Here is a 23,450-nt window from a genome sequence, read left to right as displayed (position 1 = left end):
TTTTATATTAAAATTTTTTATTTTCAAAGCATATACAAGGATAGTTTTTCAACACTGACTCTTGAAAAATCCTTTTCTTCCCTCCCTTTCTTCCTACTCCCCCCAGATAACAAGTAATCCAATGTGTTTTTTTTTATTAATTTTATAATTATAACATTTTTGACAGTACATATGCATAGGTTATTTTTTACAACATTATCCCTTGTACTCCCTTCTGTTCCGAATTTTTCCCCTCCTTCCCTCCACCCTCTCCCCTAGATGGCAGGCATTCCCATACATATTAAATATCTTATAGTATATCCTAGGTACAATATATAAAACATATATTAAACATGGCAAAAATGTATTTTAAATCCAATATATGCAAACATATTTCTACAATTATCTTGCTGCACAAGAAAAATCAGATCAAAAAGTAAAGAAAAAATGAGAAAGAAAATAAAATTCAAGAAAACAGATTGGAAATGCTATGTTGTGATCTACCCTCACTTCCCACAGTGCTCTCTTTGGTTTACATGGCTCTCATTATCACAAGATCTATGGAACTGGCATGAATCATTTCATTGTTGGAAAGAGGCATGTCCATCAGAATTGATCATCATATAATCTTGTTGCTATGCACAATGATCTCCTGGTTCTGCTCATTTCACTTAGCATCAGTTCATGTAAATCTGTCCAGGCTTCTCTGTCTCATTCTGCTGATCATTTCTTATAGAACAATAATATTCCAAAACACTCATATATCATAACCTATTCCGACCGATGAGCATCCACTCAGTTTCTAGTTTCTATCCACTATAAAAAGGGTTGCCACAAACATTTTTGCACATATGGGTCCCTTTCCTTTATGATCTCTGTCCATTATATATGCCCAGTAGAAACACTGCTGGATCAAAGGGTATACACAGTTTGATAACCTTTTGGGCATAGTTCCAAATTGCTCTCCAAAATGGTTGGATTCTTTCACAACTCCACCAACAATGTATTAGTGTCCCTCTTTTTCTCATATTCCCTCCAACATTCCTCATCATTTTTTCCTATCATTTTAGCCAATCTTGACAGGTGTGTAGTAGTACCCCAGAGTTGTCTTAATTTTCATTTCTATAATCAATACTGATTTTAGAGCACCTTTTCATATGACTAGAAATAGTTTCAATTTCTTCATCTGAAAATTGTCTGTTCATATTGTTTGACCATTTATCAATTGGAGAATGGCTTGAATTCTTATAAACTTGAGTCTATTCTTTATCTATTTTAGAAATAAAGCCTTTATCAGAACCCTTAAATGTAAAAATGTTTCCCAATTTATTGCTTCCCTTCCAATCTTGTCTGCATTAGTTTTGTTTGTACAAAAACTTTTCAACTTAATATAATCAAAATTATCTATTTTGTGTTCAATAATGCTCTCTAGTTCTCTTTGGTCACAAATTCCTTCTCCACAGATGAGAAGTAAACTATCTTATGTTCTTCTAACCTGCTTATAATATCACTATGTCTAAATCATGAACCCATTTTGACCTTATCTTGGTATATGATGTTAGGTATAGGTTGATGCCTAGTTTTTGCCATATTAATTTCCAATTTTCCCACTAGTTTTTGTCAAACAGTGAGTTCTTATTCCAAAAGCTGGGGTCTTTGGGTTTGTCAAACAAACACTACTATAATCATTGATTATTTTGTCCTGTGAATGATCTGATTTTTCTTGTGCAGCATGATGCTTATGGAAATATGTTTAAAAGAACATTTAACCTATATTGGATTGCTTGCTGTCCATAGGAGGAAGAAAATTTTGGAATATAAGGTTTTGCAAAGGTTAATATTGAAAACTATTTTTGCATATATTTGGAGAAATAAAAGCTATCAAAAATTTTAGAAGCTTACTTTATTTATCACCTTCTTTTAAAATCATTTTATTGATCTCTTCTGTTTGTACATGACAGTCTTTTTATAAACTTACCCTAAGTCTCCTTGACACAAATCCAAAAGAGAATCTTCAATTGTAACTATGAAAACCAGTTAAGCAAAAATAATCACTACTAACAAAACGTTCCCTTCTGCTCACAGAAAAGAGGTAGGCAAGGAGATTGTTAAGGCAGACTTTTATATATGATCAAATTTCACTGTATTAAGGTTTGTGCTTGTTTTCTTTGTCACAAAAGAGTTCAGTCTGGAATGGGGAAAATTCTTTTTGACTTTCCTTTACTGATCTTTTCATTTACATTGGTTTACTAATTGTACATATTGTTCCCATGATACTGCTTACTGTCATCAATTAATAAAGGTCTTCTCATATTGTTCTGCATTTTTATATTCATAATTTGTTTATTAATATTTTGATTACTTTTTCTTTTCCTACTTTCTTTAAGATTTATTCCTATTTTCCCCCCAATGTCATTAACATGCATATATTTCATTTTTCTCTCATTAGGAAAGGATTAGGATCATGATTTCACATCCAAGAACTTAAAATGGTAGCAAAACAAAGTTTAAAATGCTCTGCAGCAAAAATGAGTCAACATCTTCATTTCAATTACATTATTTCCATAAAATGATCTGAATCAAGTAATTTAATATCTTACTGAAACAGGAAACAAATGCCCTTTGAATAGACTACACAGTCATTTATTGTTTCTTAAATTTTAATAAACTAGGATTGAAGTAAAAAATAAGTAAATTGGAATTAACAGATGTCTGGAGAAAACAAAATGGAAAAAAGTAAAGAATATAATTTTTTAAAAATCTCAAATGCTCACAGATCTTTCATAGAAACAGTCACATATACAAAAAATGACCAATAGAATGAGCAAATAGAAAATGATATACATACTATTTTAGAAACAATTTAGCAAAATTAGAATTAAATAAGAATATAATTACAAAAGGAAATGAACAAAATTTGAAGATTAAACTATAAATACTACAAATCAAAATCTTTGAAATATGGCCAAATTTGTTCTCAAATAATGTTCTCTTGGTTCTGCTCATTTCACTCTTCATTATTTCATGATTTTTTCTAAAAATCAATCAGCTCGTCTTTTCTTACAGCAGAGCAGTATTCCATCACAATCATATACTAGAATTTGTTTAAACATTTAGCCATTCCCTAATGGTCATTTGCTCAATTTACCTTTTTTTATTAAAAAAAAAAAATTTGTCACCACTGAGAGAGTTGCTATAAACATTTTATAATATATAGGTACTTTTCCCTTTTCCCTGATCACCTAGGAGAACAGACCTAATAGCAGTATTGCAGGATCAAAGGGTATACACAATTTGATACTGTTTTACCAAAATTTTAGATTGCTCTCCAAAATGATTGTTTTAACAGCAATAATGTCCCTATTTTTCTATATCTCTTCCAATATTTGTCATTTGCCCTTCTATCACTTTAGCCAATCTAATAGGTCTTAAAATTGTTTTAATTTTCATTTTTTAAATTAATAAATGATTTAGAGAATTTTTCATATGTAGTTTTGATTTCTTCTTTGAAAAACTTCCTGTTCATATACTTTGACCATATATATCAACTAGAGAATTCTTATAAATTTGACAAAGTTCTCTATATATTTGAGATATGCAATCTTTACCTGAGAAAGTGTCTATAAAAATTTCTCCCATTTTCTGCTTTTCTTCTTGGCTACATTGGTTTTATTTGTATAAAACCTTCTGAATTCAACATTATCAAAATTATCCATTTTACATCTCACAAAACTTGTTTATTCATAAATTCTTCTTCTATCCATAAATCTGATAAGGTAATATGAGGCAAAAGGTATACTTCTAGCTATTTTATACTCTAGTTATTTTAAATGGGGTATCTCTTTACAGGCTTTGCTGGTGATACATAGAAATGCTAATAATTTATGTGGGTTTATTTTATATCTTGTTACTTTGCTAACATTATTCATTGGTTCAAATAAGATTTTAGTTAAAATTTTAATATTTTTCAAATATATCATCATAACTGTCTGCAAAAAGATAGCTTATTACCTCATTTCCAATTCGGATTCCTTCGATTTCTTTTCTTTTTTTTTTTCCTTATTGCTACTGCTAGCATTTCAAATACAAGATTGAATAATATTGGTAATGATGGATATCTTTGATGCCCAGTTCTTGGAAAGAATTTTACTTTATTCTCATTATAAATAATGCTTCTTATCATTTTAAGGAAAAATCCACTTATACCTATACTTTGAAGTGTTTTTAATAGGCATGAGTACTGCATTTTGTCAAAAGGTTTTACTGAATCTAGTGATATAATCATTTGATTGTTACTTTTGTCTTTGATGTAATCAATTATGTTAATAAATTTCCTTATGTTAAACCATCCCTGCATTCCTATATAAAATCCACTTGATCAACATTATTGCAGTTTCCTGGATAGTATTTTATTTAGGATTTTTGCACCTATATTCCCTAATGCTATTGGTATATAATTTTCTCTCTTTGTTTTTGCTCTTCCTGGTTTAGATATCAGCACTATATTTATTTTAAAAAAAAGAAGTTTGGTAGAATTCCTTCTTTGTCTGTTATTCCAAATAACTAATTTAATATTAAAATTAGTTGTCTTTAAATGTTTGGTAGAACTTACTGGTAAATCCATCTTGTTCTGATATTTTTTTTCTTAGGAAATTAATTTATGGTCTTTTTCAATTTTCTTTTCTAAAATAGCTTTATTTGGGTATTCTCTATTAATCTACACAAGTTTTAAAAAGTATTCTTCATTTCATTTAAATTGTTACATTTATTAGCATATAATTTAGCAAAATAATTCCTGATAATTACTTCAATTTCATCCTCATTGATGGTATATTTGCTCTTTTCATTTTTGATACTAGCAATTTGTTGTCTTTTTTTAAAAAAATCATATTAACCAATGCTTTATCTATTTTATTGTTTTTTCCCCACATAAAACCAACTCCTAGTTTTATTTCTTAACTCTCTCTTTTTGCACTTTCAATTTTATACTGTCTCCTTTAATTTTTAGAATTTCTGATTTAGTGTTTAATTGGGGATTTTAAATGTTTTTCTAGTTTTTTGAATTGCATAACCAACTCATTGTTTTGCTTTTTCTCTATTTTATTGATATAAGTATTTAGAGATATAGTTTTCCTCTGATTACTGCTTTTGTTGCATTCTATAAGTTTTGGCATTTGTCTCATTTTTCCATTTTCTTTAATAAAATGATCATTTTTATGACTTGTTCTTTAACATACTCATTCCTTAAGATTAGGTCATTTTGTCTCCAATGAATTCTTAATTTGTGTTTTAATGATCCTTTGTTAAATATTATTAATATTGCATTATTATATGAAAAGAATGCATTTAATATTTCTGCTTCTCTACATTTAACTATATACTTTCCATCTTTAAAATATAGTCAGCTTTTGTAAAGATACCATAAACTACTCTTCAGATATCTATCATATCTAGCTTATTTAAGATTCTATTCATTTTCCTGATTTCTTTCTTACTTATGTTTTGGTTAGATTTATTTAGATCTGAGAGGGGAAGGTTAAAGTACCCCACTGTTATAATTCTGCCATCTATTTCCACCTGTAATTCATTTAGATTTTCTTTAAAACTTTGAGTGTTATATCATTTGGCATATATAGATTTAGTTTTGATATTACTTCATTATCCATGGTACCTCATCAAATCGTAGTTTCTCTGTTCATCTTTTAAAATTGAGTCTATTTTAGCTTTAATTATGAGATCACAGTTACTACCTCTGCATTTTTCACATCAGCTGAAGCATAATAAATTCTACTTTACTCCTTTATTTTTACTCTACCTGCATCTCCTTTTAAAATAGGTTTCTTTTTTTTAATTAAAGCTTTTTAGTTTCCAAAAGATATGCATGGATAATTTTTCAACATTAGCCCTTGCAAATGTTGTGTTCCAATTTTTGTCCTCCTTCTCCTCATCCTTCCCCTAGAGAGCAAGTAATTCAATATATGTTTAACATGGTAAAGATATATGTTAAATCCAATGTATGCCCATATTTATACAATACTCTTGCCACACAAGATAAATCAAATCAAAAAGGGAAAAGAATGAGAAAGAAAATAAAATGCAAGCAAACAATTACAAAAGGAATGAAAATGCTATATTGTGATCCACACTTAGTTCCCACAATCCTTTCTCTGGGAATAGATGGCTCTCTTCATCACAAGACCATTCATTGGAACTGGCTTGAATCATCTCATTGTTGAAAAGAGCCATGTCCATCAGAACTGATCATCATATAGTATTGTTGTTGCCGTGTATAATGATCTCCTGGTTCTGCTCATTTCATAAAGCATCAGTTCATGTAAGTCTCTCTAGGCCTCTCTGAAATCATCCTGCTGATCATTTCTTACAGAACAATAATATTCCATAACATTCATATACCACAACTTATTCAGACATTCTCTAATTGGACATCCGTTCAATTTCCAGTTTCTAGCCACTACAAAAAGGGCTGCCATAAACATTTTTACACATGTGGATCCCTTTCCCTCCTTTAAGATCTCTTTGGGATATAGATAGGCCCAGTAGAAACACTGCTGAATCAAAGAGTATGCACAGTTTGAAAGCCTTTGGGCATAGTTCCAAATTGCTCACCAGAATGGTTGGATCATTCCACAACTCCACCAACAATGTATTAGTGTCCCACTTTTCCCAATCCCCTCCAACAATCATCATTATCTTTTCCTGTCATCATAGCCATTCTGAGAGGTGTGTAGTGATATCTCAGAGTTGTCTTCATTTGTATATCTCTAACCAATAGTGATTTAGAGTACCTTTTCATATGATTAGGAATGATTTCAATTTCTTCATCTGAAAACTGTTCATATTGTTTGACTATTTAATAATTGGAGAATGTCTTGAATTCTTATAAATTTGAGTCAATTATATATTTTGGAAATGAGACCTTTATCAGAACCCTTGAATGTAAAAATGTTTTCCTAGTTTATGGTTTTCTTTCTGATCTTGTCTATATTATTAGTTTTGTATGTAATCAAAATTATCAATTTTGTGTTCAATAATGAGCTCCAGTTCTTCTTGGGTCACAACTTCTTGCCTTCTCCACAGATTTGAGAAGTAAACTATCCTATGTTCTTCTAATTTTAAAATATCACTTTTTATGTCTAAATCCATTTTGATCTTATCTTGGTATATGGTGTTAGGTGTGGGTCAATGCCTAGTTTCTGCCATACTAGTTTCCAATTTTCCCAAAAGTTTTTTTTGTCAAATAGCAAGTTCTTATCCCCAAAGCTGGGGTCTTTGGGTTTGTTAAGCACTAAATTACTATAGTCATTGACTAATTTGTCCTGTCAATCTAACCTATTCCATTGATCGACTACTCTATTTTTTAGCCAGTACCAAAGGGTTTTGATGATTGTTCCTTTATAATACAATTTTAAGTCTGACATAGCTAGACCACCATCATTGGCATTTTAAAAAAAATTCCCTTGAAATTCTTGACCTTTTGTTCTTCCAGATGAATTATTATTTTTTTTCCTAGATCTGTAATTTCTTGGGAGTTTGATTGGTATGGCACTAAATAAGTAGACTAATTTAGGTAGTACTGTCAATTTTTATTATATTCACTCAGTTTACCAATGAACACTTAATATTTTTCCAATTGATTGGATCTGATTTTATTTGTGTGGAAAGTGTTTTATAGTTTTGTTCATATAGTTCTTGACTTTGCCTTGGCAGATAGACTCCAAAATATTTTATATTATCAATAGTTATTTTAAATGGAATTTCTTCTTGTATCTACTACTGCTGGATTTTTTTTGGTAATACATAAAATGCTGATGGTATATATGGAATTATTTTGTATCCTGCAACTTTACTAAAGTTGTGAAATATTTCTCTTAGTTTTTTAGTTGATTTTCTAGGGTTCTCTAAGTATACTGTCATATCATCAAGAGTGATAATTTGCTTTCCTCATTACCTACTCTGATTCCTTTAATCTCCTTTTCTTTTCTTATTGCCAAAGCTAACATTTCTAATACAATACTGAATTGTAATGGTGATAGTGGCCAACCTTGTTTCACCCCTCATCTTATTGGGAACAGTTCTAGTCTGTCCCCATTACATATGATAGCTTGCTGATAGTTTTAGATAAATGCTACTAATCATTTTAAGGAAAAGTCCTGTACTCTCTAGTGTTTTTAATAGGAATGGATGTTGGATTTTATCAAATTTTTTTTTCTTCATATATTGAGATAATCATATGGCTTTTGTTAGTTTGATTATTGATATAGTCAATTATGCTAATAGTTTTCCTAACATTGAAACAGCTTCTTGGTATAAATCCTACTTGATCATGATGTATTAATGATTTTCTGTAGTCTTTTTGCTAATATCTTATTTAAGATTTTAGCATCAATATTCATTAGGGAAATTGGTCTATATTTTTTTCTTTGTTTTCACCCTACCTGATTTAGGTATCAGCACCATATCTATATCATAAAAGTAATTTGTTAGGATTCTTTCTTCCCCTATTGTTTTAAATAGTTTGTATAATATTGGAATTAATTGTTCTTTCAATGTTTGGTAGAATTCACATGTAAATCCATCTAGACCTGGAGATTTTTTCATAGGGAATTGGTTAATAGCTTGTTCTATTTCTTTTTCTGAGATGGGTCTATTTAAACAATTTATTTCCTCTTCTGTTAATCTGGGAAATCTATATTTCTATAGGCACTCCTTTATTTCACTTAGAATATCAACTTTATTGACATATAGGCAAAATAACTCCTAATAATTGCCATAATTTTCTCTTCATTAGCATAAAGTTCTCCCTTTTTGTTTTTGAGACTAACAATTTGATTTCTTCTTTCCTTTTTCTAATCAAATTAACTAAAGACTTATCTATTTTGTTGGTTTTTTCATAAAACCAACTCTTAGTTTTATTTATTAATTCAATAGTTTTCTTATGTTCAATTTTATTAATTTATCCTGTTATTTTCAGAATTTCAAATTTGGTATTTATTTGGAGAAGATAAATTTTTTTCTAGCTTTTAAAATTTTTTTATTATAGCTTTTTATTTACAAGATATATGCATGGGTAATTTTTCAGCATTGATAATTGCAAAACCTTTTGTTCCAATTTTTTCCTCTCCTTCCTTCTATCCCCTCCCCCCAAATGGCAGGTAGACCAATACATGTTAAATACAATATATGTATACATGTCCATACAGTTGTTTTGCTGCACAAGAAGAATCAGACTTTGAAATAATGTGCAATTAACCTGTGAAGGAAATCAAAAATGCAGGTGGACAAAAATAGAGGGATTGGAAATTCTATGTAGTGGTTCATACTCATTTCTCAGAGTTCTTTCGCTGGGTGTAGCTGGTTCTATTCATTACTGCACTGTTAGAACTGATTTGGTTCATCTCACTGTTTAAGAGAGCCATGTCCATCAGAATTGATCATCATATAGTATTGTTGTTAAAGTATATAATGATCTCTTGGTCCTGTTCATTTCACTCAGCATCAGTTCATGTAAGTCTCTCCAGGCCTTTCTGAAATCATCCTGCTGGTGATTCCTACCAGAACAATAATATTCCATTACATTCATATACCACAGTTTATTCAGCCATTCTCCAATTGATGGGCATCCACTCAGTTTCCAGTTTCTGGCCACTACAAAGAGGGTTGCCACAAACATTTCTTGCACATACAGGTTCATTTTCCTTCTTTAAGATCTCTGGGGCTGGACTATAGTAAAAACAAAAACTCACACTCTGTCTCTGCTCCTCAGCCCATTTGCCATAACCTGGCGGACAGCATAAATGTCCTCAGCGGGCCACATCTGGCCCACGGGCCGCAGTTTGAGAACCCCTGCTTTAGTACATATATGTTTAGTATTGATATTACTTCATTATGTAGGGTATCCTTCAGCAAGATATAGTTTCCTTCCTTAGTTCTTTTAATTAGATCTATTTTTGCTTTTGCTTGATCTGAGATCAGGATCTCTACCCCTGCTTTTTTTTTTTTTTTTATAACTTTACCTGAAGCATAATAGATTCTGCTCCAGTCCTTTATCTTTGCTCTAAATATATCATTCTGCTTTAAATGTGTTTCTTTTAAACAACATATTGTAGGATTCTGGCTTTTAATCTATTTTGCAATCTGCTTCTGTTTTATGGGAGAGTTCATCCCATTCACATCTTATTTACCCCAAGTTATGCTTTTTTCTTTCATTTCCCCTTTTCTTTCTTTCCAGTATTTTGTTTCTAACCACCACCTCTCTCAAACAGCCCTCCCCCTTTATAGCTCCCTCCCCTTTCTTAAATCTTTCCCCTACTATGTCTGTTTTCCCTTCTATTAGTTCCCCTCTTTCCTCTCTCACTTCCTTTTAAGGTCAGACAATTTTCTCTGTGAAACCAAATGTATGTAATCTCTCTTTGAGACAACTCTGAAGACAGTAAGATTCATACAACGTTCATCCCCCTCCCTTCTTTCTCTCAATTATAATAGGTCTTCTTTACCTCTTCATGAGATGTAATTTTCCCTCATTTTACTTCCATTTTCTTCTTTTTCCAGTACAATCCCCTTTCCACCTCTAATTTCTCTTTTATATTATCGCAGTAAAATCAAATTATACCTGCATTCTCTAAGTATAACCATAACAGAGATATAGTTCTCAAGAGTTCTTTCTGTATTTGGAGATCAAATTTTTTGTTCAGCTCCAATCTTTTCATCAGAAATAAATGAAATTCGTCTGTATTATTGAATGTCCATCTTCTCCTCTGAAAGATAATGCTAAATTTAACTGGGCAGTTGGTTCTTGGCTGCCTTCCAAGATCCTCTGCCTTTCAGAATATCAAATTCAAGGCCATTCAATCCTTTAAGCTGGAAGCTGCTAGATCCTGGGTAATCCTGATTATGGCTCCTCGATATTTGAAGTGTTTCTTTCTGGCTCCTTGCAATATTATTTCTTTAGTCCAATAATTCTGAAATTTAGCTACAATATTCCTTGGAGTTTTCATTTTGGGGTCTCTTTTAGGAAGTGATCAGTATATTCTTTCAATGGCTATTATGCCTTCTGATTCTAGGACATTAGGGAAGTTTTCGTGATGATTTCCTGAAATACAATGTCTAGACTCTTTTTTTCATTGTGGTTTTCAGGAAGTCCAATAATCCTTAAATTATCTTAGATCTATTTTCCAGGTCAATTGTTTTTCCAATGAAGTATTTTACATTTCTCCTATTTTTTTCTTTTCTTCTTCTTTTTCTTCTTTTTTGGTTTTGACTTGATGTCTCATTGAGTCATTCATTTCCATTTGTTCAGTTCTAATTTTTAGTGAATTATTTTCTTCAGTTACGTTTTTTAGTTCTTTTTATATTTGGCCAATTGAATTTTAGTTGTTTTGTTCTATGGATTTTTTCCCCATTTCACAAATTCTGTTTTTATGGAGTTGTTTTCTTTTTCCACTTTGTCAAATCTATTTTGTAAGGAATTATATCCTTTTCCCATTATGCTAAATTTATTTTGTAAGGAATTTTCTTCACATAATTTCTGTGTTTCCTTTTCCAAACCCTCTTTCAAAGTTCTCATTTCCTTTCCCCATTTTTCTTCTAGCTCTCTTTTATGGTATTTTTTGAATTCTTTCAAGAGAGCCTTGTGAGATGGGGACCAATTTATATCACCCTTTGGGGGCTTCATTTAGAGACAATCTGCTTTTAGTGTCCTCACGGTTTAAAATCTGCTCTTCTTTTTCTCCACAAAAACTATTTATGGTCAGAGTTATTTTTGCTTTTTTGCTTTTTTTTTTTTTAAGCTGAGGTCTGTTTTAGGGAAAAGGAGAGATTGTCCACGTTTCCTTTATAAGCAACAGTGGCTGTGCTGGGTCAGTGCTGACTAACTTCTGGTGCTAGATGGGCATGGCCAGGTCCTGATATTCTGGGGTTTAGGGGCTCACTATTTGCTTTTTGTATTTGTGTTGGAAGTCTCACATCTAAAATGGTGATCTACTGGCTTGCAATCAGGACAGAGTAGGCAATACTGCCGTAGATTCCTCTGCCTGGGTCTCTGTACTGCCTACACTTAGTCAGCCTCCCTCTGTACCCAACTGAAACAGACCTTTTCTGATCTTCCAAATTATCTTTTGCTGGAAATTTGTTACACTCCAAATATTTGTGGCCACTCCAAAACCAGTCTAGAAGCTTAATTTGCTGTTAATTTAAGGGGAGAGCTCAGAAAAAATTGTGTTTCCTCTCTGCCATCTTGGCTCCAATTAAATGTGTTTCTTATAAATTCTGGTTTTTAATCCATTTTGTTATCTGTTTTCATTTTATGGGTGAATTCATCCCAATCATATTCACACTTATAATTACTAGTTTTGCATTTCCCTCTATCCTACTTTTCCTCACTTTTTATCTTATCCCTTTTCAAAATCTAACTTACTTCTATTGCCTCCCTAATCCTCACCCCTTCTACAAATCTCTCCCCTTATCCTCTTCCCTTATTTTTCTATTCCTTAATTTACTACATTTCTAAGAGTCCCTCCCTTATCCTCCTATTTCTTGATCTGCATACCCTTCTAAGAATCTGTCCAATCCCAACACCCTCTTGTTTCTTTGCAAGTTAAAAAGATTTGTATAAAACCCTTTTAGATGTTATTTCCTCTTTAACCCAGTTCTATAAAAATAAACTTCTAACACTACCAATTATCCATTCCCTTCTGCCTCCCCTGTAACAGTTCTTTTATTCATACCTTGTTTATATGAGATAATTTCTCCATTTTATTTCTTCCTGTCCAATTTTATTTTTTAGGATCATCCTATTATATTCAACTCAAACCCAAATCTTCCATCTATGTATACTCTTTCAAATTGCCCAAGTAATAACATTCTTAAGAGTCACAGAGAATATTGTCTCAAATATGTAACAGTTTGATTTTACTAAGCCCTTATAATTGGTCTTTAATGTCACCTTCTTATGTTTCTACCAATTTTTGTAGGTCAAATTTTTCTTCAGTTCTGGTCTTTTCCTCACAAATATCTGAAAGTCATTTAATTCAATACATCTTAAATCTTTTTTCTTTCTTCTTCATTTGTTCTCAATTCCTCCTTTTCTTCCTCCTCTTTCTTTTTCCTATGCAGAATTATACTTACCTTTGTTGGATAAATTCTTCTTGGTTGCAAATCCAGCTTCTTTATTCTATGGAATACAATGTTCTGTGCCTTTCAGTCTTTTAATATAGAAATTGTTAAATCTGTGTTACCCTGCCTGTAGCTCCACAGCCTGTAATTACTTGTAGTATTTTCTCCTTAACCTGTGAGTTTTGAACTTGTTTGTCAATTTTCATCTTTGTATCTCTTTTGTCTGGTGATTGGTGGATTTTTTTTCGATTTCTATTTTATCCTCTAATTCTAAAACTTTCAGGCAATTTTCCTTAATAATTTCTTCACTCTTATTTTTTATCATAACTTTCAGGTAGTCCAGAAGTTCTTATACTATTTCTCCTTGATCTGTTCTGTAGATTAGTTGTTCATCTAATGAGATATTTCACATTTAAAAAATTTTTTTTACTTTTTTGATTTTATTATTTCTTGCTGCCTTATGAAGTCAATAGCTTCCTTTTGCCCAATTCTAATTTTTAATGAGTTATCCTATAAGTTTTAAAATCTTTTTTTCTAATTGGTTGACCTTTTTGTTCATAATTTTCTTGCATTACTCTTATTTTTTTTCTCTAATTTTTCCCTCAACTTCTCTTATTTGATTTTTAAAATTCTTTTTAAGGTCTTCCACAAACTCTTTTTGAGCTTAATGACCATTTTACTTTTTTCTTTGAAGAAGTAGCTGTTTTAACTTCACTGTGTTGTTCTGTGTTTGAACCCACATCTTCTATGTCACCATAGTAATCATTTATGGTTCTTATTACAGATTTCCTTTTACTTCTGTGTATTTGTATTCCAACCTATTGTTTTCTCTTGTTTCTTTGGCAAAATCTACCATTACAAATTCCAGTTTTTCAATTTTGCTCATCTTTTTTTTTTTTTGTGGCAGACCATAAAATTTGCTCTCATAATTCTTATTTCTCTTTTAAACTAGAGGAGTGGCATCTTATCAAATGTTGGGTCATTTTTCTTTGTTTTGAAATATTTATTCCTAGATGCCTGAACCCACTTACTAGATTTTTCCTTGTAGATTTATCTGCTTTTGTTTAAGGTCTTTGAGTTTTCTTCTTGAGATCTTTGGGAATTACAGTTTCTTTCTCCTCTCCTTCTCCAACCAATTCCCCATTTTCTCCTATTCACTTCTTGGTTCTCTTTTCTCTGATGATTTCCTTGGGAGTTGAATTTCAAAAGTGTATCAGTCTCCTCCCATGTGAGGCAATTCACTAGCATACCAGTCTAAAGTTCTATCAACCAAGTGACTTTTGGGTAGTCAGAATTGGCCCCAGCAGGAGGCTGAGCACTTTCCCTCAGTCTTAGTGGAGAGCCCAAAGCTATACCCTGCTGTTCCCCTTCACCCACTAATGCACACATTGTTTCCAATCCCATGTCCTTTGTTCCTTAACCCTATTCATTCAGAAGGCTACACTCTGGTGCTACTGGGTTGATTTTTCTAACTTAGATCTCTGTGGCTCTGGAAGGAAAGGATGGGGGTAGGATGTGATTTGAACTCTGTATACAGCCCAAATACTATCCAACCCCTTTTGAAGCACTGAGATAGTATTGGCTATTTGGTCTCACAAAAATATCCTTGGTCTAGAGCCCTACAGAGGCATACTATCTATATGTCCTGGCCAGAATGGACTTCCACAGGCTGGGTTTCCCATAGCACCTGAATGAAGCCAGAGTCTACAGAGCACTGGAAAGAGGAATGGGAGATCAGGTATGCAGTTGGGTTTTGTTTTGACCTCATGTGGCTTAATTGGTGCAGCCTCACTACTCAATGTGGGGTATGGGCATGGAGTTCTAAGTAAGCTTAATCTAGATATCAGTTCATGGATTTTATTTCTTTCATTTGGATTCCAAATGCTCTAAATTACAAAGACAAGTGAGATTTTCTTCATCTTTGGTTTCTGTTTTGGAGAAGTTTCAGTTTCTCTGATATAAGGAAATCAGAAAATATCTAGTCTTCCATCTTGTTTATAATGTAACCCATCTTATTTTTCTTGTTGATATTTCTAGAAGTTTTGTTTCTTTTTGGTTTTCCTGAAGTTGCCGTTAGAGAGATTAATGGAAGCTGATACTCCAACTCATTCTCATCCTCTAATCCCTCTGAAGTCCCCCATTGAGTCTATTCTTAAATTCTCCCACCTAAAGTAAGGCAGTGACATTATAGAACTGTATTTAAAAAAACACACAGACTCCACACTGACTTAGTTCATTTATTGTTTTTGAACATGTAATATTCATTCAGTTCACTCAGAACTATGTTCTCATAAACACAAGATAACCAGAAGGAGAGATCTGGAGTTCACCTTCTGTTTTGAGTGTTTGGTCTAGAGCTATAGGTAGGAGGGAAGGGAAAAGAAATTAGCATTTCTAAAGTGCCTCCAAAGTGCCAGGCATTAAGTGCTTTGAAAATATTTCATCTGATCTTCACAACAACACTGTGAGGTAGATGCTGTTATTTTACAATTGAGGAAACTGAGATAAACAGATCAAGCGGCTTGTCCACCCTCTCAGCACAGCCAATAAGTATCTTAAGTTACATTTGTATTCAGGCCTTCCTGTCTCCAACTCTGGTGCCTGATCCACTGTGCAATCCCAGCCTCAAAAAGGTAAAACTCCTTATCTCCCTTCCATGTTACTCTCTATATCCAAACACTCCTCCCACCACTACAAGAATCCTTTCCCAAAGGATTCAAGAACTGCCAACTCAATGACTTTCCCACTCTTCTCTTACTGTCACCCAAGTAGATTTGAATTTCCATCATGCTGTGTGGAAACCCTATATCTGACTTAAGAGACAACACAAGAAGTGGACCAGCTCCCAGCCTAGCTGTCTGGTAAATATTAAAGTAGTTGTTGCTTATAGTCATTTCTTATAACAGGATTTGATATTACTGGTTTGAGTCAGCCTTTGAAAAACTTCCATTAGGCATGCATGCATTTTAATTAGTTGCCAAGTAACAAAGATGACTGCCATCTTCTTCATTTATAAAAGATATGAGGGGACAGCTAGGTGGCACAGTGGATACAGCACTATACCTGAAGTCAGGAGGACCTGAGTTCAAATCTGGCCTCAGACACTTAACATGTCCTAGGTGGGTGACCTTGGGCAAGTCACTTAACCCAATTGCCTCAGCAAAAAAAAAAGAAAGAAAGAAAATCCCTAAAATATAAAGGATATGAGGTCCTGACAGATGAAACAGGAGAGTGAGAAGGAAGGAGAAGAAAAGAGGAAAACAAAACTTGTTCTCGGTAAAAAGTGTGAGCTCCATTTCCCCCCCCCCCCCCATCCCAGATCTCAATCTCCTTATTCTGCCTTTGGATCCAGGACCTGGAGCTTTGATTGAATGGAGTCCATCCTAATTCCTTCTCTAGTGTACTTTTTAAAGGCTGGGGTCATGGATCATTTAATAGTATGAGGTGCATTTTAGGCAATTTCTGTGACAATGACACAGATCCATCATCATAAACAAGTTAACAAAAGTCCTCCGACTCTTAGTTTAAGCTTCATTGTCCCATACCATGGTTCTAGCAAATCTGAATTTATCTCGGCAAATTCAATAGAGTCAGTAAGCAGCCATACAAGATAAGAGCAATAATGAAAAGAATGCTAAATTTATAGTTCAAGGACATGATTAAAGGTAAAAGTAGATTAGATTAAGGTTCCTTTCAGTTTTAAATCTGGAATACTATATTGTTCTTCATCTATAGGATACATTCTCTATGTTGTCCCTCTGTAGTGAGAAGAGAAAGTTCTCCATTCTCTTTCCATGTGTGCCATGTTGCCAGAATTAAGGAGACCATAAAGCAGTGGTCCTCAAAATTTTAAAATGGGGGCCAGTTCATTGTCCTTCAGACTGTTGGAGGGCTGGACAATAGTAAAAATAAAAGCTCACACTGTCTCCGCCCCTCAGCCCATTTGCCATAACCCGGTGGACTCCATAAACGTCCTCAGCGAGCATAGTTTGAGAACACATGCCATAAAGCATAAGGATGCCTTTGAAGAAAGTCTCTCTTTTGTATAACACGACCTTGTCCATGCTACACTAAGCCCATAGCACCTATCTAAATCAGTAGCATGTGCTAAGCCACATCTTGCCACAATCCATCTACTTTTATTTGCCTAACTACTACAAAAGGCAAAAGAAAAAAATTCACTTTCCTTAGGTCCATAATCCTTAAGACTCTTCAACCAGACCTTTAAGCATAGAGCATAGAGCAAGAAGGGTCCCCAGAGGGAACTGGGACACAATATTAGAGCTACATGGAATCTGGTTCACCTGGTTCAGTGGACCTTTCATAGGATAGGGACATTTTTGTATATTCCTAGAATTTAACTTTCTGAAAAGCTGTTTTAATATAAGTATTTTCAGTAATACCAGAGAGATTTTACAATGACCTCATCTGTCCTATTTTATATATTATTTAATTAAGATAAATAATTTTAGAAGTAAAAACAAATATACATTGTCCCCAGAAGACCCTTGTGTAAAGTAAAGTGAGCTTAACTATTAATTTTTTACCTTGGAGGTAGGCTAGGCTAGGCCTTATAAGAATTAGGAACTAAACAGGTACCCAAAAGTAGGATAAATGGAAATATGGCAGCAGCAAAATTTGGGTAGAAATAACTAAATGAAGACAAATGGAAAGAAAGAAGGCTCATGTAGGGGCACACTTTAAGAAGGAGGAAGAAAGGAGTATGTAAGCACTATTCATCTGTAAAGCTAATGATTTACTAATGTTTGCCCATTAATGAGATGATTCAACATAAGGCATTCACATTAATTAATTCTGGCTAAAGGATGATAGGAATACATAATACCTAAGCAGTAAGCCACTAACACCCTATTAGCTCTTGCATTTTACAGATGGAAAAACTGAGGCTGAGTGAGGACATGTGAATCATCTCATAGATGAATTAACAATAGAACTAAAACTTGGAACCTGGAACATCTAACCCCCAGCTTGCTACTTGGGTCACTAATTGAGATCAAATAATATGATTCAGAACTGGTTTTGAGATTATACTCTGTCCAGAATTCAAAACCCTCCAGAGTTGACCTTAACCTACTTGAATCTGCCACAGAACTCCGCTTTGCACATCTCTTGTTTTGGCCAGTGTGCCTTATTTATCACAGGACACATCCTGCTCCTTCTTAACTCCTAATTCTATGCCTTTATTTACATCTTCTTCTCTACCTATAATGTCTTTCTCAGATAACCTTTAACTGCCAATATCCTCCTTTTCAAAGTCTTGCTCAGATGCTAGCTCTACTTTAAAGGCCAGCAAATCTTCACATTCCTTGCTAGAGTTGAGTTCTTCCTTTGTAAACTTTCCTAATAACTTTTTGTCACTTTTAAAAAGAGATTTGTGATTTCATTAGTCTTGGAAACTCAGGGTGAGGAACTTTTTCTAACAATTTGGGTAGGCACCTTTTCTGTTTCTTCTAATCTTAAAAGGTTGTCTAGAACTCTTGACGGGCTGCCAAGGGTCATAAAGCCAGAATGCCATAGAAGTGGACCTTGAATTCAGGGCTTCCTGACTCCAAGGATACTCTGTCTATTACATCACCCCAATGCTATGATATTTAACCTGATAGTTATATTTTAGGTTTATCCCTTATAATACCCCTGGTAGAAAGTAAACTCCTTGAGGACAGGAATTCAATTACTTTCATTTTAAAAAATCCTTTATAATATAGTACCTAGAACATGATACTTGCTAATTAAGGATGCACTGAAGAATTATTTTCATTCTCGAGCTGTGAAAATAGTATAGTGATCTTGGCCAAGATAATATGTTAGTCAAATGATATATGGATAGCCCTCGACCAACTTTAAAACCTTATATAAATTCTATCCATTATAAATAGTTTTGCAGGCTTTCAAGTGTGATATGACAGTTATAACTATCATTTTCATTTTAGGAATCAGGCATCATAATCTCTACTTACATCTGGTAATGATTGCAGACTCTGAGGTCTGTGTTTTGTTCTGGTGCTCTCAGATCCCTTGCTTATTTGAATGAAAAAGGGAGATGATAATTGAGAAAAGGAAAAGCTGCAATAGGTCAATCCTCAAGCCAAACCATAAATTCTGATTAAGGCACAGTTTATCTTAAACTACAGTGTTAGGGGGAAAAAAATTGGTTCTGAAAAAAAGAAAGCATAGTGAGATTAAGCATATGAGTTGCTCAACAGTGACAGTTTGTCACAGTGAACAAAGAAATATAAGAAATCCAGGCCTAGAGGTTCTCAAGCAAACTTAGGAAGGGATAACTTTGATAGCCTGAATGTAGGGGAAAGGGCACTCAGTTCTTGCGCCATTCCTGAGTTAGCATAAATCACTACTACCTTGTGGGTAAAAAGGTAAGGCTCAGTAATTAATTACTCCACCAGTGACAGAATAACAGCCCACTAATCTAGCATCAGTAAATCTAGTAAAGTCTGCTCTAGTTCTGAGCCTTCAGGAAGGCACTTTGAAGATGAAAAAAGTGAAGCAAAATGAAGAGAAAGATATTTTAAAATGATACAAAAATCAAAACTGGCTTATTTGTTTTTTGTGGTAAGAGAGAGAATCCCAGATAAAGGAAGGAACAGTTGAGGATCTGGTCCAATCCTTCTATCTAGCAAAGAATCCTTCCCTTTTTAAAATCCCTAACTCAGGTATCATCTTCAGCACTGCCAGTAACTATTTATAGTGCTCAGCACAAAACCTAGTACCTAGTGAATACCTAATAATACCAGGTGACCAAAGAGAACTCTTTTCTTTTATAAGCACCTCCAAATCCTACTTTCAAAGGAACCTTTCAGTCATTTAAATCACTTATTTCTATATGCCTCAGGCTAGTTTTCAATGTTTGTAGTAATTCTTGAGGAGGATTACCCAAACTTCCATTAAAGAATTGAAACACCATCTTAGATTTAAAAACAAACAAACAAACAAAAAAAAAAACAAACAAGCAAAAAAAAAACAACCAAAAAACCTCTGGTAATGAGATACCAGTTCATATTGATTCATTATGTTTACCAACATAAACACATAAACATCTTTTGTCAAAATTTGTAAGTATCACTCTGGTAAAAGCAAAACAGGCCATTGCAAATTTTAAGACTTCAAGTACTGTCTTCACACTTCTGTGAGATAATTATTATCCCTGTTTTTACAGATGAGTAAACTGAGGCTGTTAAGTAACTAGTCTGTTTTCTGCCAGAACTATTTTACTTTTGCCACTAAGGAGAAGGAAACCACACACCAACTTTACTGTAAAGTAAAGCAGAATGGGACACAAAGACCACCCTGAAACCTGAAACCCTATGTCTATAGGGAAAGTAAGTTATGATGGACTTCTATAAAGCAAAAGATACTAAGTCCACAATAAGAACAACCAGTTCTTCCCTGTCCCCATGTTAAAGTCTGATTAGTCATCAGTAACTGTGATCAATTCAGGAAGAAGAAAAAACTGGTATAGGCCACAGCCCTGAAGTCTCCTAGGCTAAAAAGAATAGGGAAGGAGGAGAGGAACTTCTGAAGGATTGGCAGCCTTATTTATTCCACATATTTCCTTGAGTGTTTTGATGCTCACAATCCTTGTATCCCCTTTGTCTCCTCCGGTACTAAAGTTATTTACACATGTATTATTCAAATTTTTAAACAACTAATGCAGCAAAATTCTAAACACACTTTCATGAGATTCATACCCAGGTTTTCTGATCACAGTCTCTAGTGGTTTTTCCATTTATACTATCCTACTCCTATGCAGGATTTAGAACTGGAAGGTTATATATTTTTTAAATAAATAACTTGCCCATAACATCTTTCTTTTTTAAAAAACAGAGATGGAAACTGAAGTTCTAAGAAGTTAAGGGACTTGTCCAAGGAGCCAGGATTCAAGAACATGATCTCTGACTCTAAATCCGATGTTCTTTCCACTGGCTTAAAAAGAAATGGTAAAATCATAAATAGTGAAAACTAGAAGGCAGCTTGGAGGTCTGACCTCACAACTTTCTCCATTACATTATTTGCCTTTTGTAAACATTGATGCATTGATGAAAGAATAAAATTTACAACTTTTTCATCATCATAAGATATGAACAACTGCCAAAGTTTATCTTATATTCTCAACTGATACCCATGAAACCACTTTCCCTTAACTAAGAAAAAACTCATTTATACCATTTAGGTAGTTGAGTGCCAAGAATGGATTCTTAGGGACAGATACACTTGCTTTCATTTTAAAATGAGGTTAACATGAAGCTATGGGTAAAGAAGGGATGAGTTGCAGGGAAACAGGAAATATCCCATGGATTTCCGTCTCATTTATGCAAAGTTCTTGTATAAAAATGCGGAGGCAATCCCTTAAAACAAATAAAAAACTGGCTGGAGGAGAGAGGGGGGAGGCAGGAGAAGGACGCCTCTGTGTGTTAGAGGGGAGACTCACTTTGTTGACGACTTGGCTGTTCTTGTTATCAGTAAAAGTTATTGAAAGTGAACAACGTTTATAGGAGAAAAGGCTGAGGACAAAGCACCTTTGTATATCTGACATCGCTACTATGTAACCCTGACTAAGTTACTTCCTCTCCAGGAGCCTCAGTGTCCCCAACCGCAAAGACAAGCACAAGGTTTAAGCTATCTTTTAGCATCGCGACATTTACTCCAGCAGGTTTCTGAGAGTCCTTTTCATCCTAACCCTCTAGGAAAGTTCTAGTCCTTCCTGATAGAAAGTATGCCACCGTAGAGCAGGGGGTAGATGGCTATCGGAGCTGTCTCTTTCCTAAGGAACTGAAGAATCTAAGAAAGAAAAGACTGTGAATGTATTTACTAGTTTCTGGGGCTCCACTTGGAGTGTGCGTGGAAGGGGGCGCAATGGGAGAGGCTGAAAGCCATACAGCTTTCAGGGGGCTTTTAGATGGTCAGGAAGGCAGTCATGAACCAAGCGGCTTCAGGAAAGAGTGAGGGTACACTTCTAACCCATCTCCTGCAGTGATGCTTTAAAGGGGCAGAGGCCGGACGAACGACAGGCACTAGCAAGAAGTGACCCCTGCAGCTCGGCGCTAGGAGGGCTGCAGGGAGCACTACCGTTCACGCGGCACTCACTTGCGGGGGCCGCCCTCCGAGCGGCTTTGTCCCCGGCGCCCCGCGTGGCCCGGCCCGGCACCCACCTCGGTGACGATGGTGGACAGGTACGTGTCCTGACTGTACTCCCAGCCGTCCAGACAGGGCTCCAGCTCCACCTGGCTCAGATTCACGTCCCTGCCGGGCACCAGCCCCTGGGCCGAGAAGTTGGCCAGAGCCGCGAGCCGGTAGCGCCGGCACTTGCTGGGCACCTCGCGGCCGTCCTGCATTTGCCGCGGGATACTGTGGTTTCTCCACTCGCTGCTCAGGTTCGCCGAGGCGGGCAACCGGCACTGGTGCTCGGGGACCCCCGCCAGAAACACCACAGAGATGCCATTGAAACCGTTGGGGATGATGCTGGCGCTGAGCAGGAAGAAGATGAGGCGCTGGAAGGGTCCCCACTCGCCCAGGAAGGCTGTCACCTCGTCGTAGTCCCGCATGTCGCGGGCGGCGCCGGGGCGATGGAAGGCGGCCCGGACCCCGGAGGGGACGGGCGAGCGGAGGAGCAGCCGGAGTGCGCGTGCGCGGAGGGCCGGCCCGGCAGACTGCTCGGCGCGACTGACTAAGCGCCCCCAGCCAAGTTCGCTCCGGCCTTAACTAGCAGGGGAGGGGAGAGCAGCGCACCACCGAGGAGGAGGGGGCTGGGAGGCCGGGGGCGGGCCGGGGCGGGGCCACTGACCCAGAGCTTTCTCAGCGGTGACTGGGCTCCCTCTTCCCGCTCCCTTGTGAGGGATCTTCAGGATCATGCTCCCCCCAGGCACTCTCCCGGCCCCGGGGAAGGCCTCCTGGTCCCAGTCTGGGGCGAGCCCCTGCAGAGAGAGCGCCGCAATTGGCCCTTCCCAGAGGAAGGCGGAGGAAGCGCGCGGGTCTCCTAACCTGGGGGAAGCTCAGTTAAAGGGACCACCTGCAGGAGAATTCTGCGGAAAGGAGAGATCTTCGGAAACCTTTCTAGAGAAGGGGCTTGCTGAGCCTGGCTCTGACCCACGCGAGCGCCGCCAGGCTTAGCTGCCATGTTAGTTTTCTGAGCTTTTTTCTCTATTGTAAGGGACGGCTTGCTCTATTGGAACAAGATACACTATATAGAAATTGGGGAGTTGTGAAAGTAAGTGTAAGTAAAATGAAGATAGAATCTAGACTCAGAAACTTCCTCTATTGAGTACTGGACAGCGCTTAACTTCTCAGTCCTTATTTATCCACAAGGC

The 23,450-nt window shown here is 35.4% G+C and overlaps 1 protein-coding gene across 2 annotated transcripts in view; it reads right to left on the bottom strand.

The window, feature by feature from the left end:
* Positions 1–23,007, bottom strand: part of LOC141556597 (organic cation/carnitine transporter 2-like) — a 68,576-nt gene extending 45,569 nt beyond the window's left edge. The window contains exon 1 of one of the 2 annotated variants that reach the window (XM_074290979.1): positions 22,296–23,007. In XM_074290979.1, coding sequence (XP_074147080.1) covers positions 22,296–22,688 — 393 coding nt within the window. In that variant the 5' untranslated portion in view covers positions 22,689–23,007. The remainder of the gene's footprint in view (positions 1–22,295) is intronic. The other variant, XM_074290980.1, reaches the window with a different exon arrangement.
* Between the last annotated feature and the right edge of the window lie 443 nt (positions 23,008–23,450).

This window comes from Sminthopsis crassicaudata, chromosome 2, assembly GCF_048593235.1.
Source record: "Sminthopsis crassicaudata isolate SCR6 chromosome 2, ASM4859323v1, whole genome shotgun sequence".
Lineage (NCBI taxonomy): Eukaryota > Metazoa > Chordata > Mammalia > Dasyuromorphia > Dasyuridae > Sminthopsis > Sminthopsis crassicaudata.
This window is presented reverse-complemented; position numbering and strand designations above follow the sequence as displayed.